This window comes from Dromaius novaehollandiae, chromosome 7 (assembly GCF_036370855.1).
Source record: "Dromaius novaehollandiae isolate bDroNov1 chromosome 7, bDroNov1.hap1, whole genome shotgun sequence".
In the NCBI taxonomy this organism is placed as follows: domain Eukaryota; kingdom Metazoa; phylum Chordata; class Aves; order Casuariiformes; family Dromaiidae; genus Dromaius; species Dromaius novaehollandiae.
The window spans coordinates 25,500,435-25,514,250 of record NC_088104.1 but is presented as its reverse complement, the minus strand read 5'-3'; the positions used below and the strand labels follow the sequence as shown (position 1 = coordinate 25,514,250).

The following is a 13,816-nucleotide window of genomic DNA, read 5'->3' as shown; positions in this document are numbered from 1 at the left end:
GTGTGTGGTTTTTTTTTTTAATTCAGGTAGTCTTTCACATCTCCATTTTTAGCTTGCTTCCTATCAATCTCTATCGTGTTGGCTGGATAAGAGTGGGAAGATAATTCTATCTAAGAAAAGAGCAAATTTAGTTAGTGCAATACTATCACAATCATAGGATTTGGGGTTTATGACTCATTTCAGGGCATACTGGACTTTGTTGTATCAAAGCAGAAATCACCATTCTTTTCATTGTAAAGTTCATTCATATTTTGAGCATGTTATTCTGAATACTATACATCATGAGAAAATCAACACAAAGCTGGTAAGTATTGATTTTAAGGATTTCTTCCCTTAACCACGATCTTCAAAATATGTATTAAATAAACAGTTTTTAAGAAAACTGAATGTAGAAGCATCCCAAACATCCACAAATACTTATACTTTTCCATGCACATTAGCTTTTTGAAGAAAGGAAGCAATTGAAGTGAACTGCTGGACAGCTTAAAGTGTTAATATTCACATTCATTTATTATAAATTCATTTTAAATAAGTAATTAATGAACCCTATTTATAACAACTTTGTGTAAACTAAATACAGGCTTCTTAAATTTATAGGGTGTCTTGTTTTTAAGTACAGTTAAAGGATAAACCTCACTTTAATCAGATTTTTTTTGACTGTTCCTTAAAGTAAGTCTGCTTTTGTTTTAGTGAGTCACTGATATTTAATTAAATGAATAATTAGCTTGATATTTTGGGGCTATTTTCTTACATTTATTCTGGAAAAAATTACTATAAGTTCATAAATTTTTTCTCAAAATAATTTCTTTTTCCCACCCTTCAGATCAGACACCAACACCAACTCGATTCTTGAAGAACTGTGAAGAAGTGGGCTTATTCAATGAACTAGCAAGTCCTTTTGAAAATGAATTTAAAAAGGCCTCTGAAGATGACATTAAGAAAGTATGTTGACAATATGGAAAATTTCCTTCAAACACTTTTTAATCTCAGAGCTTCCACTTTTTTGATATCAGAAAATTGTTTAAAAATCAGATTTTGATTTCTGTATTGCCTTCTAAGCTATACCAGTAATCACTATCCAATTGCTTATATATGTTTTACAGAGAAAATACAAATTTAAGATCTACTCTTCTGAAGATTAGTTTACCTGATTAATTTTATACAGCGAGCATTGTTCCATTGACTTAATTCTTTAAGTGTCTGGTCTATATCTGTTGAAGTTACTCATTAGTTTTGACAGAAATTTCATTAGGTCCTGAATAAGCAAATGATCTGGAAAGTAGCGAGTTTCTATAGAAAGAAATGCATCTGCAAGAAAGCCATGTGAAAAGAATAGTATATGAATACCAATTATTTTGAATACATACGGTTTTAAATATAGAGGTTATTTTTAGAATAGGCAGTACTGATAGTGAGATTTAAATCCTGACAACATTTAGCAAAATCACTGATTTAAAGAAGTGTCAGTAACTTTGTGATAGTTGTATTCAGTTTCTCAGTTAAGCAATGTTGAAATCACTTTTGCCTAGAAATACATGTTGATCACAACCCAACATCTACTTTTTTTTTCTTTTTTTACTGAGCAGATTGAAATGTAAGGAAAATTTGGAATGAATCTGTTTAGCAGTTTCACGTTTTCATGAGGAACTTCCCATTTCTTTAGGTGTGGCTTCTTCTATTTATTTTAGTACTTCCCACCTGCAACTGGTTTGGGGCCCAAACATACAGACACTTATGTAAATAAAAAATTTTACTTAATGTACCCTTTGAGTAACTTTTGTCTTTGATCGATTATCTGGTTAGCTGCCATAGGCCATGATCAAAATTTTACTCAAATGTACAGATTTTGCAGAATCAGCAGCCAGTTTTCACCATGTCAGTAAAGATTTCAATAGGCATTTATAAATATGATGGATTATTATCTGTTTCTGACAAAATCTGCACTTTGTTCCCACAATTACTTCAAATAATGATTTTTTATTGGTGCATACACACTGTTCTTAAAATGATACATGTGGTGATATTGATCCTGGATTTATTAATAGCAATTTTCTGGAGTAATTCACTGCTACCGTTGGAGGAGGTTACGGGTATCACAAAATATGTAACTTTTTTACAATTTCTTTAATTGGTATTCGTTTTGCAAGCTGACCTCTGTGTTATGAGAAGAAACAACCCTGCCATATCTCTTGTTGTGTAGCATAGGTAAGCGATTGTGGCAAGGGGTGTAAAAAATTACCCTAATAGCACACTTCCTACTTTTTTGGTATTTTGGTCTTTTCTGTAGGGTGTCTCTGAAAGGAAATTCCACTTTAACAATCTTCAGTCTCCTTTAATAACATTTTCAGTAGGAAAATTAGGGATTGAATTTTAAAAAGCATGTGGAAGAGTATAGTGGAAGATAAGATTTGAGGGAACTTTCTTCTAATGGTATTTGGTATAGCAGACTAGGCAGCAGTACGTAAGGCTTTCAGATCAATAGTATTTAAATATTTTTCTAACTTTATTTCTTTACAGCATGTTAGATATCCTGATCTTTTTAACCTACGTATCAATATAAAGCTTGCTTAAGTGTTTTTTCTCAACAATTTCTTTGGCTTTTTCAATAATCACTTGCTGTACTGAGTTTGAAATAATTTGTCCACAATGGCCTTCCTAATACGGAAATGAAGCTAGTATTTTGTGGTTTGTGAGATGTGATACAGTAATTTGTAGGAGGATAGTATCTTATTTTAAGTCTGGCTTTTACATTCTGAGTTTATAATGCAACAGATGTTGGAGTGTGGTAACTGGATACTTAGTAGCACTTATTAGACATATTCTGTATCCTTATTCTGGAGGGCAGTATGTGTGAGGGGAAAAATGTGTCATCATTCTGCAAATGCCATAAAACAGTTAACTTTGGGGGAAAGACAGCAAGCTTAGGGAAACCCTAAGACCCTCCATAACAGAGTATGTGTTATGCTTAGGCTGTCTGCCACGCTCCTTCCTCAGTTATAATCTTCATGTGACTTTCAGGAAAGGAAAGCTTTAAGCGCTTTTTTAATTCTCAGAAAGAAAATACTTAGTCTGGCATGTTGAATTTACATGACAACATATTATTGAAGATTGGCATTTGTGCAGATGCTGGAAAAATCTACTTAACTACTAATGTGTTTGCTTCAAGATCTTCCAAACATCAGCACCTCAGTGTTGTTATAAGGCTGATATTTCTTTAGTTGTTTACAGTATTGTTAAGTATTCATTTTTTTAAATGATTGACTAGTTTTATTTTACACTGTTGCTCTTAGATGCCTCTAGATCTGTCTCCTCTTGCAACACCAATTATAAGAAATAAAATTGAAGAACCTTCTGTTGTAGAGACAACTCATCAAGATAGTCCTTTACCTCATCCAGAATCTACTACCAATGATGAAAAGGTCAGAACTTTTTTTCTTCTTCTTGGAATTCATTTTTCAAATCTTCTGATGATCTGTAAGTTTGTTGCACGTGATGAGGTAGCTACGCTACTCAGCTGGTTGAAAGAAAAAACTCTTGTGTGCCAGATATCTGTGGATATGTAGTTAATTTCTTCAATTCTTTATTTAGCTTTGCTCACCACAAATATTTCTTTGCATCCCACAGGTCATCCAGTAAAGCTAGAAAGGAAATCAGCTTTATTATTCCTTTTCTGCTTTAAAAAAAAAAAAAAAAAAAAAAGCTAAAAGGACTGTTCTGCTTTGTGCTTCATGAAAGGGCACAAAAAGTGTAATTTTTTTTTTTTTAAAAAAGCAAGCTTTTGAAGTCTGAGTTTAAGATTCTTCATGTCTACATTTTTGTTTGTTGTATTTTACCCTAAATTGTTTTGTAGAACAACTGGTCTTGTGAAACGTACAGGGACGAATGGGCTGTCTTTAAAAGTTAAGTTCCAAATAGTTTTGTTTCAAAAACAATACTCTTTATAGGCTAGAGCGATGTATTTAAGAGTGATGATTGTGGGCATTTGCTTCTTTTGTGTTTACTCAAGTATTTTTAGAAGACTCGGTTCCTGGAGTGTTGTCTGTCACTAGAGGATGTTGCTGTCAAATCAGTTTTAGAACTACTGGTCTACAGAAGAAATAAATAGTCTAATATCAATGATAACTTCGGTATGTGACTAGTAGTGTTTTCATCACATGGAGTTCTCTTGGAGAACACAAAAACAAGCCAAATCAGTGAAATGAATTGTTTCTACTCCTAATTTTGGAATTAAAAATGCTATGAGCAGAACATAATAAGCACTATATTTTTTCCAGTCAGTCTTTTCTATGTGTATCTTTAGTGGGCAGCTTGCATTTGACAGACTTAGCTACCTTATTCCCCAAAATCAGTAGAACTTTTCTAGGATCACAGGATAATTCAGGTTCAAAGGGACCTCAAGGGGTTCCTAGCCCAAACTCCTGCTCGAAGCAGTGTCAGCTATGAGTTCAGACCAAGTTACTTGGGGCTTTATCCAGTCTGGTCCTGAGACCTCCAAGGATGGAGACTGCACAGCATCTCTGGGCAAGGTGTTCCAATGCCTGACTGTCCTCATGGTGAAAATGTTTTTCTTTATGGCTATTCTATACCTCTCTTGTTTCAAGTTATGCCTGTTGTTTCTCAGTCTTCCAACATGCATCAGTGTGAGAAGAATCATAAGTGTGTGATAGAAAACTATAACAGTTTAATAAAATTTCAATTTAGGTTTGTCTTTTGAAAGCTTCACTGAGTTTTATAAGCTAGCGAAGATGACTAATCGTAGGTAATCAAGACAATCCTGAAATCAAAAATGTATATAATTAGTTTAAAAGAATATATGTAAAGAGCTGCTTTGATGAAGCAAATCATAGTCTAAATTTTAAATCTTCTTTGTTTCATAGTTTACCAAGGTTAGTTTGTTTTTTCTCTGTGAATACTTATTGTAAACAGTCTGATTTTTGACAGGAGATAATACTAGTCTCTTATTTTACAGTAGTGCTTCAATAGCTCATTAGCATCATTACAAGTGAAAATTATATCTAAATGTTTGGCAGTGGTTATAAACTTGTCTCATTCATGATGTAATTTCAGCGTTGTCACTGTATTAGTGCTGAAGTAAAAAGCTGCTGCTGCTTAATGCTGTTCTGATGTCTGATTGTAGAGACAAGCTGAGCAAGGATGAGGGTGCTGCTTGGAGTGTGCTGCTGCTGAATGTGGCCTGCAGAAGTTGAGAAATGTGAGCAGAGTGCTGTTTTCTCAGTTAGATTTCTGTATTCTCCTTCTATACATGTGCTGAAGGAGGGAAAATATTTTTTCAGGGCATAGCTGGATTTAAAATATACGCCACTGTAACCCTTTCATTGGCTGAATATGTTTTAGTAGCCTTAAATGATTACAGCCTGTTAATGTACACGCAAGAAGGTTCCAATTTTCTTTGTAGTTGTTGAAAGAATTTCTTAGAGAATCTTTAAAATTATACTCAACTCTTCTTCATATTCTGAGAGAGTTCTCTTAGTTCCATTAGGCTTCAGTAAGAACTGAAATTCTGCTTGTAATGGACCAAGATACCGTTAGAAGTAAAGGCTTTCAGCCTTAAAATAATAAACAAATGAAACCTAATTTATTCTTTGAGAGCTTTCAAACTCATTATAGTTTCTTAATATTTTTAAAAGTGACTTTCAACTAAGTTTCACAAGTTGCTTAGTCATTGCCAGATAGCTAATTCCCTGATTAACTTAGTTATTTTAAAACCAATTGTTTTCTAACAGTAGTCGTCAGTCAGTGTCAGTTGTGACCACCTATATTTCTGTATAAACAATTCCATGAATTTATTGATAGCATTAGGAAGTTGTTGCATGATGTTTGCTTTACATACTTGCAAAATACTTGCAAATATGCATCTCCTGAAATAGCTTCCTCAAAGGAAAGTAGCCATAATCTTCTGTGTGTAAAGAAAGAAAAAAACAAAAAAAAAAACAAAAAAAACCAACAAAAAAACAACCATTGACACTTGGAAAATACTGTAATTTCAAGGATGATGGGCTTAGTTGGAGAGGTCTTTTCAGTAAGTCTCTAATATCTTTTAATAGGCTTAAACATTCTTGTAAAGGTGGGTACAGGTAAGATTGCTTTGGCTTAAGTTCTTGATTCTGCCAATTCATCTCTATTTTACTTGTTCTTAAACAGAATATACCTATAAACTATTTTATTTTAGGCAAAATCTTGTTTTTAAAATACTTTACACTTCATAATAAGAGCAATTCTCTGGCTACCAATTAGTATCTTCTATCTGACTGATGTGTCTATGGTTTTATTTTTATATGTTAATAAAGTGTCAGTTTCCTTTAGCTCTGATACTTCTTAAATCTGCAGCTTATATTACTGCTACAGTAACTAGCACATGCATGTGTTTTCTAGAGTGTAACATAAAGCAAATTAGCATGTTAATGTTACATTTCCTCAATGTTTGAGGATTGTTTCTGTATTTTTTTAAACAAAGCACAAATGTTTTATTAAATAAGGAAATAAGTATGTGCACATGAGGTTTCTGTGTTTTCAGAATTTTATAGATTCAGGTTTTATTAGGAATTTGGCCAGTGATGAAATCTGTCTTCCATAGGGGTTACTTTGTGTAATAGTTGTAAATTTCCTCTTCCCTAGTAGGGGGTCAAGTCGGGGAGTGATCCAGGTTATAACCAATGTTTTTTAGAACACCTCTTATTATTAAGCTGTTATTAATAATAACCAGTAAGTATTCACATGCTGCATTAACTTACTCGGTCACTCACACATGCTTACCTGGTTGGAGCAGCAGTTGGGAGGCCAGGAGCAGCTGTTTGTTCAGAAGCCAAGGGTTGTACTGACCTGCCAGTGACTTCTAGTTAGGTGTTCAGAAAGTTCCTCAAGGCATCTGTTTTTTCACCAGGTGTATCTATAATCCTGTAGTCTTGTTTGCATATAGCAGCCACCATGTTCTTGGATGTGATCTGAGTTATCCAACATGTGCTGCAAGTTTGTGTTGCAAGCTAGTGGCCTTGTGCCCATTAAGCTGGTGTTCTGAGTTTATTAGTTATTGCAGATTCAAAAGGACCATTATTTTCTGGAGCTTATCAGTTCTTGGGAGATTTTGACACACTACTTCTCAGCACTGCCTTCTGTATTGTGGCAGCTATTTCTCCATCCACACACACAGGTGCTTAAGAACCCATTCGTGCAGACTCATACAGGAGGGGCTTTTACGACATTACTGTGGTTGAGAATGTACAAATGTCAGGTTAATTTATGTTTTTGTTTTAAAGCTATGTAAATGGACACATGGCTGCTGTTAGCTAACTGGCTTTTTCCTCTTTTTAGGGGAATCAGCATGAGTTTGTGGTGGCTACTAATTCTGCAGGTGTTATAAAAATTATGTGACATAAATATAAAAATACATAAATGATATGTGTATTTATATATATATATATAAACTATATATAACTCATAAAATCTATTTATATAAATTATACAGTGCATGCGCACACAAAACTTTACCAGTAGTCTGGGAGGCAAGAGACGAAATCATATATGATTCACGGCATCAAGCATTAGAGTTGGCTTGACTTTCGTATCTTTGTCAGAGCTTGGAGAGTGGAAGATCGAAGTCTTAATGCTGTCTTGACAGCATTTTCTGTGACAGACCTGAAAGTGGGACTTTCTACTATTTTATACTTACCAGTTGCTCAAGACTGGAGCACCACTCCTGCAGGTCTGCAAGCTGTTCATGGTAGTCACATTTCCTGTATGTGCAGTTTCTAGACCTGTTGAGAGCCAGATGACTATTTAGGAGTGTGGTTGCCATGTATGAAGATGTTTCAGGTGAAGGAAAGAACAAGAAAGTGAGTTCTTAGATCTGTGCTGCCAGTGTTTGGGGCAGATGTGGGTGTTCCTGTGTCAGATGCCTAGAACGGGAATGGACTTTTCTGGTGGCTATCACATCCTTGGTGGAAGACAAGTAACAGTGGCAAGCGATAGGCAGGAAAAAGTGAAGCTGAAACGAGTGACAAATCATTCAATACTAATTTCTGAATTAATCATTTCTAAAGTTAGATTATCAGATCAAATATCCTCTCCTTATGTCTTTCTCTAGTTTCTCACAGTAAAGCACTTCAGTCTTCTCCATTTTCTCCATGCAGCCCTTCTCACAGATTAAGACCTCAGTACCTGTTTTGACAAATTCTTTAATTGCAATTTTAACGTTGTCGTAAGAAGATGCTTTAGTCAATTCTTTCTAAATTTTTTCTGTTTCTGCATTTCCCTACTGTTGTTTTTGTTCCTTTGACTGAATGCTCATCCGTAATTCTAAGTATGTGGTTAAACATTATAACATATGTAAATACACTAGACTGATGACTAAAGAAAAATTTCTTGAATACCTCAATATAGTTCACTGTGTTATTCTCCAGAAACTCTTGCTTGCTGTAAATAAAATCTTTTACGTCCTTCGTGGGAAAAACCTGAATGAACTAATTGACTCTGATGACAAATATAGCCTCTGCGCTCTTCAGGAGAGCAAATTTGATCACCAAAAGCCCTTTCTTTTTCAAAGCCCACAGTTTGCCAGCCCACTTACAGTTAAATAAATGCACTCCTCTGAGTGCTTCATAGTTCAATGGGCATATGAAAAGAAAAACAATCTGTAAGACAGCTAAGGCCCTACTACTTAAAGCTCTGTTGATGAATATTAAAAACTTATGCTTTATCCAAAACAAAGGGCAATCATTGTAGCCTATGTGGTATGGTTACATGTTCTCTTGGGAAGCACTCTGTTTAACAGTGGGGAAGATTATGTCTGTGCTAGTCTTAAGTGTGTAGCTTTGAGTACCATTGATTGCTCTAGTCAGTGACAAAGGAATAGGTAACTTGAAAAAAGATAAATCACAAGTAATGTCTGACAATATGCAAGGTTCCTTGGGAAGAAAAACACTTGCTTCAGTAAGGCGTTTTTAGGTTCTCATAAACCATGAATGCAGGTATTATATTATAGTTCATAATATACTTAATTGCTAATCTAAGGATTGCAGTCAATTCTGTCTGCTGTTTACCTTCAATCAAGGAAATTTAATTTCCATGCTTAAATCATTTCTTTTGCTTCAGGATACTTGAATATTTTGCAAAGCTATTAATGTAACACTCTGAGTATTTTTAACTTAATAGCGGCCTAGTTAATGGAGAAGTACATAGCTGAGGGATAAATTTTTCGAAAAGAAAATGACTTTTTTTTCCTTTTTACTGAACAGTACACCTCTTTTGTTTCTGTTGTTTAAATCTAGAACAAAGGAAGTCGAAATGAGTATAAGGACGCTGATGTCTCCTTATTAGGGCAGCCAGCAGCACAGTGGTGCTGAAAGCGCCATGGGTTTCTTTCTTGGCATAAAAAACTTCATACCTAATCAAAATTGCATTATTAGTAATGGCAACTTTATACCTTGAGCCAGAATTTGTTATAAAACTAAGATAAATGTCACTTGAACAATTTGGTTTTGATGGTTTAAATGATTCATTTATCATTAAAAGATTATTTTTTTGAATTTTTTAAGTTATGTAACTGATTCTACTTGCATTAATGTTATAGATCTTCTGACTTGTCCCATTAAAGTGTGTTCATTGCACTGTCTAAATTAATGGTCTATAATTGTATTTTACAAACTGATTGATCTTTGTTTTTCCTCAGGAGGTGTCACTGCAACAGACTGCACAGCCTACATCAACAATAGTTCGTCCAGCATCGCTACAGGTTCCTAATGTGCTGCTTACAAGTTCTGACTCAAGTGTTATTATTCAGCAGGCGATACCATCACCAACATCTAGTACTGTTATTACCCAGGCTCCATCCTCTAACAGACCAATAGTGTAAGTTACATAAATCTTAGTAGAATGTTTTCTTACATATTTTGAAGACAAGACTTCTTGTCTTGCTTATTGTGACTTACCATTTCTACAATTAATGTTCGAATTTGAAATGCGTTAGTGTAATGTGGCAGTGCATCAGATGCGAAATATACTATTTTTGCGACACTTGATATATAGTCTCATGTTCTCCACATGACTGAGTCTTTATTTTTATTTCTAAATAAGTATTATGTTACAGCTGTAAAAAATATATATATATATTTTTTTTTTTTTGAGAGAGAGAGAGAGTTAAGTTTTAGTCAGGGTTAAAATAAAATTAATAATGTACCAGACTTGTTCTCTTCTCTATACAAATTTTCTTTTATACACTTCATTCCTTTTTCAGACCAGTTCCAGGTCCTTTTCCTCTGCTGTTACATCTTCCTAATGGACAAACCATGCCTGTTGCTATTCCTGCCTCAATCACAAATTCCAATGTGCATGTCCCTGCTGCAGTTCCAGTAAGTAAGCATGATGCTTTATTAATTTGAAAGTTTTGCAGATTTGTTGAAATGCAGCATAGAACTTAGTTTTATAAGAGCTTGATAGCTGTTTTGGCTTCAGAGGTAGTGGTATCATATGCTCTGTCTTATGATAACATACTCAGGTTTTCTTCATTTTTATACTTTATCTGGTCAGCTTGTTAGACCTGTCACCATGGTGCCTAGTATCCCAGGGATCCCAGGGCCTTCCTCCCCACAGCCAGTGCAGTCTGAGGCTAAATTGGTAAGTGAAAAACTCCATTATTCCTCAAGAAGAATGACTTGATAAATTAATTAAATTCTATTGCTTTTTAAAGGGCTTTAACTTATTTGTTAATTTTTGTTACAGTCTAAATTCTGCAAGTACAAAATTTGATAAAAACAGAAAAATAATAGCTGCACATTTATTTCCAGTGTATGTTAGTTCTGTTACTAATGGTTATTCTGTTCTTATTTTGTATTATTCTTTGAAGTGAATCAGATTTTTTTAACTAAGCTCCTTCTTACTCCTTGTGTTGAAGGGTAGGAAATATTATTAGTTTGAAGAAAGAGAAGACTGCTGTCATGTCAGCACTGAACTTCACCTTCAGAGAAGCAGAATATGATGTTTCTTCCCAAAGGAAACAATGTTTCAGGGGAGGGAAAGAAAAAGGACTGTAGGAACAGAAAAGGCTTTTTAGCAATATTCTCAGTTTCAGTTGAACATAATCCATTTTGCAGGACTTCTGTAAGCAGATAAGAATTATTGTTACACGTAATAAGTTGTATGGTATGTGGGTAGATCCTGTTGCAGGGTGCTTGGGGGAGGAAGAGATGGGGCGGTACGGTTGAGGACTGAGATTACCTGGGAATACTGTGAGTTAAAGGAGGCAGATTTTTTTTTTTTTTTTGAATTACTTTAAGCAGATGGTAGTTTGAAGTAGCAGGTGGTAGGTGGAACTTCTTGTTTGTTTTCTACAGCATGAGGTAGTTGCTTCTGTTTTTGCCGTTTTGTTTGTTCCATTCTAAAGCAGTAGGAAATCTATTATTAAACAGTAATTAACCCATTTATGTATTTGTAAGATGCCTTCATGAACTGTCTGTCGTGTAAGTAGTGTTCCTCTTCTGACTTTTAATTTCTATTGAAAAAGAATTGGAAACATCTATGTAAAATGCTTTTTTTATACATCAATATTGGTAAGTGAAATGAGAGGATTAAAGAATGTCAGATCTTTCAGGAGGGCTTTCTCATGGCACAAGTAGTCAGCCTCCTTCTTACGGATGCTTTAACGTTATGTACGGAGCTGATAACAGTAGCTGATGGGATGGTATTGAGGTGAGAATTGTGAATCCTCTTATCATCCTTTGATGTATTGCTTCTCTTGACCTTAACCTGTGAACTTTCTTTTCTTATCTGTTTTTTCTCCCTAAATCACAATATAATCAACAATAAGTCTAGGAACACTAATTATTCTGCTCTTTGGAGTAACAGGATTCCAGTAGAGTGGCAATACTATACCGTGTTCCAGAAATGCTGAGACCACTGTGAAGAGTTGGTCACCAGTGCACTGACTTTTCCTGATGCTGTCAGATCTTCCTTCATTCTTCTGTTCTCTTCAGCATGATGATTTTTAAAATAGTTTATTTAGGAACAGAAGGGAAGTGGGTCTGTTTCTGTGCAAAAGGAATCTTTTCAGAGCTGGGGGAATATTTAATTGAATCACCTCAGAGGGCATGAATTTATCTTATCTGGGAGAGAAGAATGTAAGAAAGTGAAAACAGGAAATGCAGAAATGGCACATTGCTTTGAATCAGGAGACTCATTCATTAAATTCTGCTGTGTGAAATCCAGAAGAAATTAGTTCCAAATAATTTTGTTTAGTTGGGCAAGAAATTAGCTGCTTAAGCATATTACTGAGTGATCTTTCTTATGAACATTTTATGTGGGGCAAAAATATGTGTATGCAGGGAAGATTGGATCTTGCAGAGGAAGTAGCAATCGCTCAGATGCAAAGAAAAACAAAGATTGTTAAACTTAAATTTTAACAGTCTCATTAGTTTTCTCGTTAGAATTTAGCTAATATGTGCACTTCAGTGATTGCTTATCTTTTTTTAAATGAGACTGTAAAAGGATATTTGCAATATTTCTTCTGTTCTTGTCTCCTAATATAAAGCACGAGCAGAATTCAGGAATATCAGAATTACGTACATTTCTAATGCTCATTTACTTTTATATAGTGCCTATCCACAAAAATAAAAAACTTCATTTCTTATCACTCTTATAGTAAAAGCAATTTAATGAGAAACTCTAATGTTTACAGAGAAAAGGTTCTGACAGGAAGAGTAACTCACTGTGCCATGTGATGCATTGTTGGCAGATGTGCCATGGTTTATTAACTTTGAAGTTTCATTTCATTTTCAAAATTTAAGTCTTTGTGATGCCAGATCTTTTCATTGTGATGTTATCTCCTGAAGGGCTATGTTTGCTTGCTATATATCAAGTTCTGCAAATATATGACAATTGCATGTATTTTCCATTCGTGTTCTTGTCTAAGCCAACAGAAAGCTTGGATGTCTAATTTTTATTCTAGGTACTTGTTTATTTTTAGTTCATTAAAAGTTCCATTTTAAAGCTGAAATGTAAGCTACTATGTTGAATTAAATTTAATAAGTATATGTATTTCATCTATTAACAGTAGGCTACAATCTGTAGATGTATTGGTATATTTAAATTAGCAGAATCTGGGAACGCTTCCTGAGTTCTTTTGTCTACTATAGCCACATTTCTGCTGCATTTTGGGATGAAGCCTGTCAGTCTACTACTGCTAGTGTCTTTTGGATGGGAAGTTTGTGGAGGAGGGAACGTGTGATGTACTTCCATAGGTCTCTATGTCTCAGCAAACAAGGCCCAGGAATCAGGAGTTTTATAGATGTTTTAATTTTCTTTTTTTTTAATTTTGTTTCATTTGTTATTTATTATTTGGAGTTTGCTTTTCTTTTTGTTTTTCTTTGTATACTGACCTTTCAGTCTCATGTTTTTTTTCATATCGCATTATATAATGTAAAAATAGAATTTATAGCAAATGTAACAAAAATATACTTAAACAATTTACTGAATTTGGAAAGTTGGTATGGTTTTTGTAAGTTCACAGGGGTTTGTAATCCATGCTTCTGGCCATCACTGGTTAAATCTTTCTTTCATTCAAATGCCATATATATGGCATTCTGCATTTTGTACTGTCACATATATGACAATACTATTTTAAGGTATTCTTTATTAAAACAGATTTATCTACTTTAGAGATTTGGAATACAATTCTTGAAACAGTCTTTGAAGTAGCTGTTTTAAGATGCAATATCCAAAAATTGCAAATTTGTTATCAGAAATAGAACTGTCCCTTAATTGAGTTTAAAAAAATTTTTTTTAAAAAAATCCAATGTCCAGACAAGCA

The 13,816-nt window shown here is 34.3% G+C and overlaps 1 protein-coding gene across 6 annotated transcripts in view; it reads left to right on the top strand.

Moving 5' to 3' along the window:
* ATF2 (activating transcription factor 2) overlaps positions 1-13,816 on the top strand; it is a 56,163-nt gene that overhangs the window by 16,020 nt on the left and 26,327 nt on the right. For all 6 annotated transcript variants that reach the window (XM_026092773.2, XM_026092798.2, XM_026092791.2 and 3 more), the window contains 5 exons: positions 824-942; positions 3,291-3,419; positions 9,686-9,864; positions 10,250-10,364; positions 10,543-10,629. In XM_026092773.2, coding sequence (XP_025948558.1) covers positions 824-942; positions 3,291-3,419; positions 9,686-9,864; positions 10,250-10,364; positions 10,543-10,629 — 629 coding nt within the window. The remainder of the gene's footprint in view (positions 1-823; positions 943-3,290; positions 3,420-9,685; positions 9,865-10,249; positions 10,365-10,542; positions 10,630-13,816) is intronic.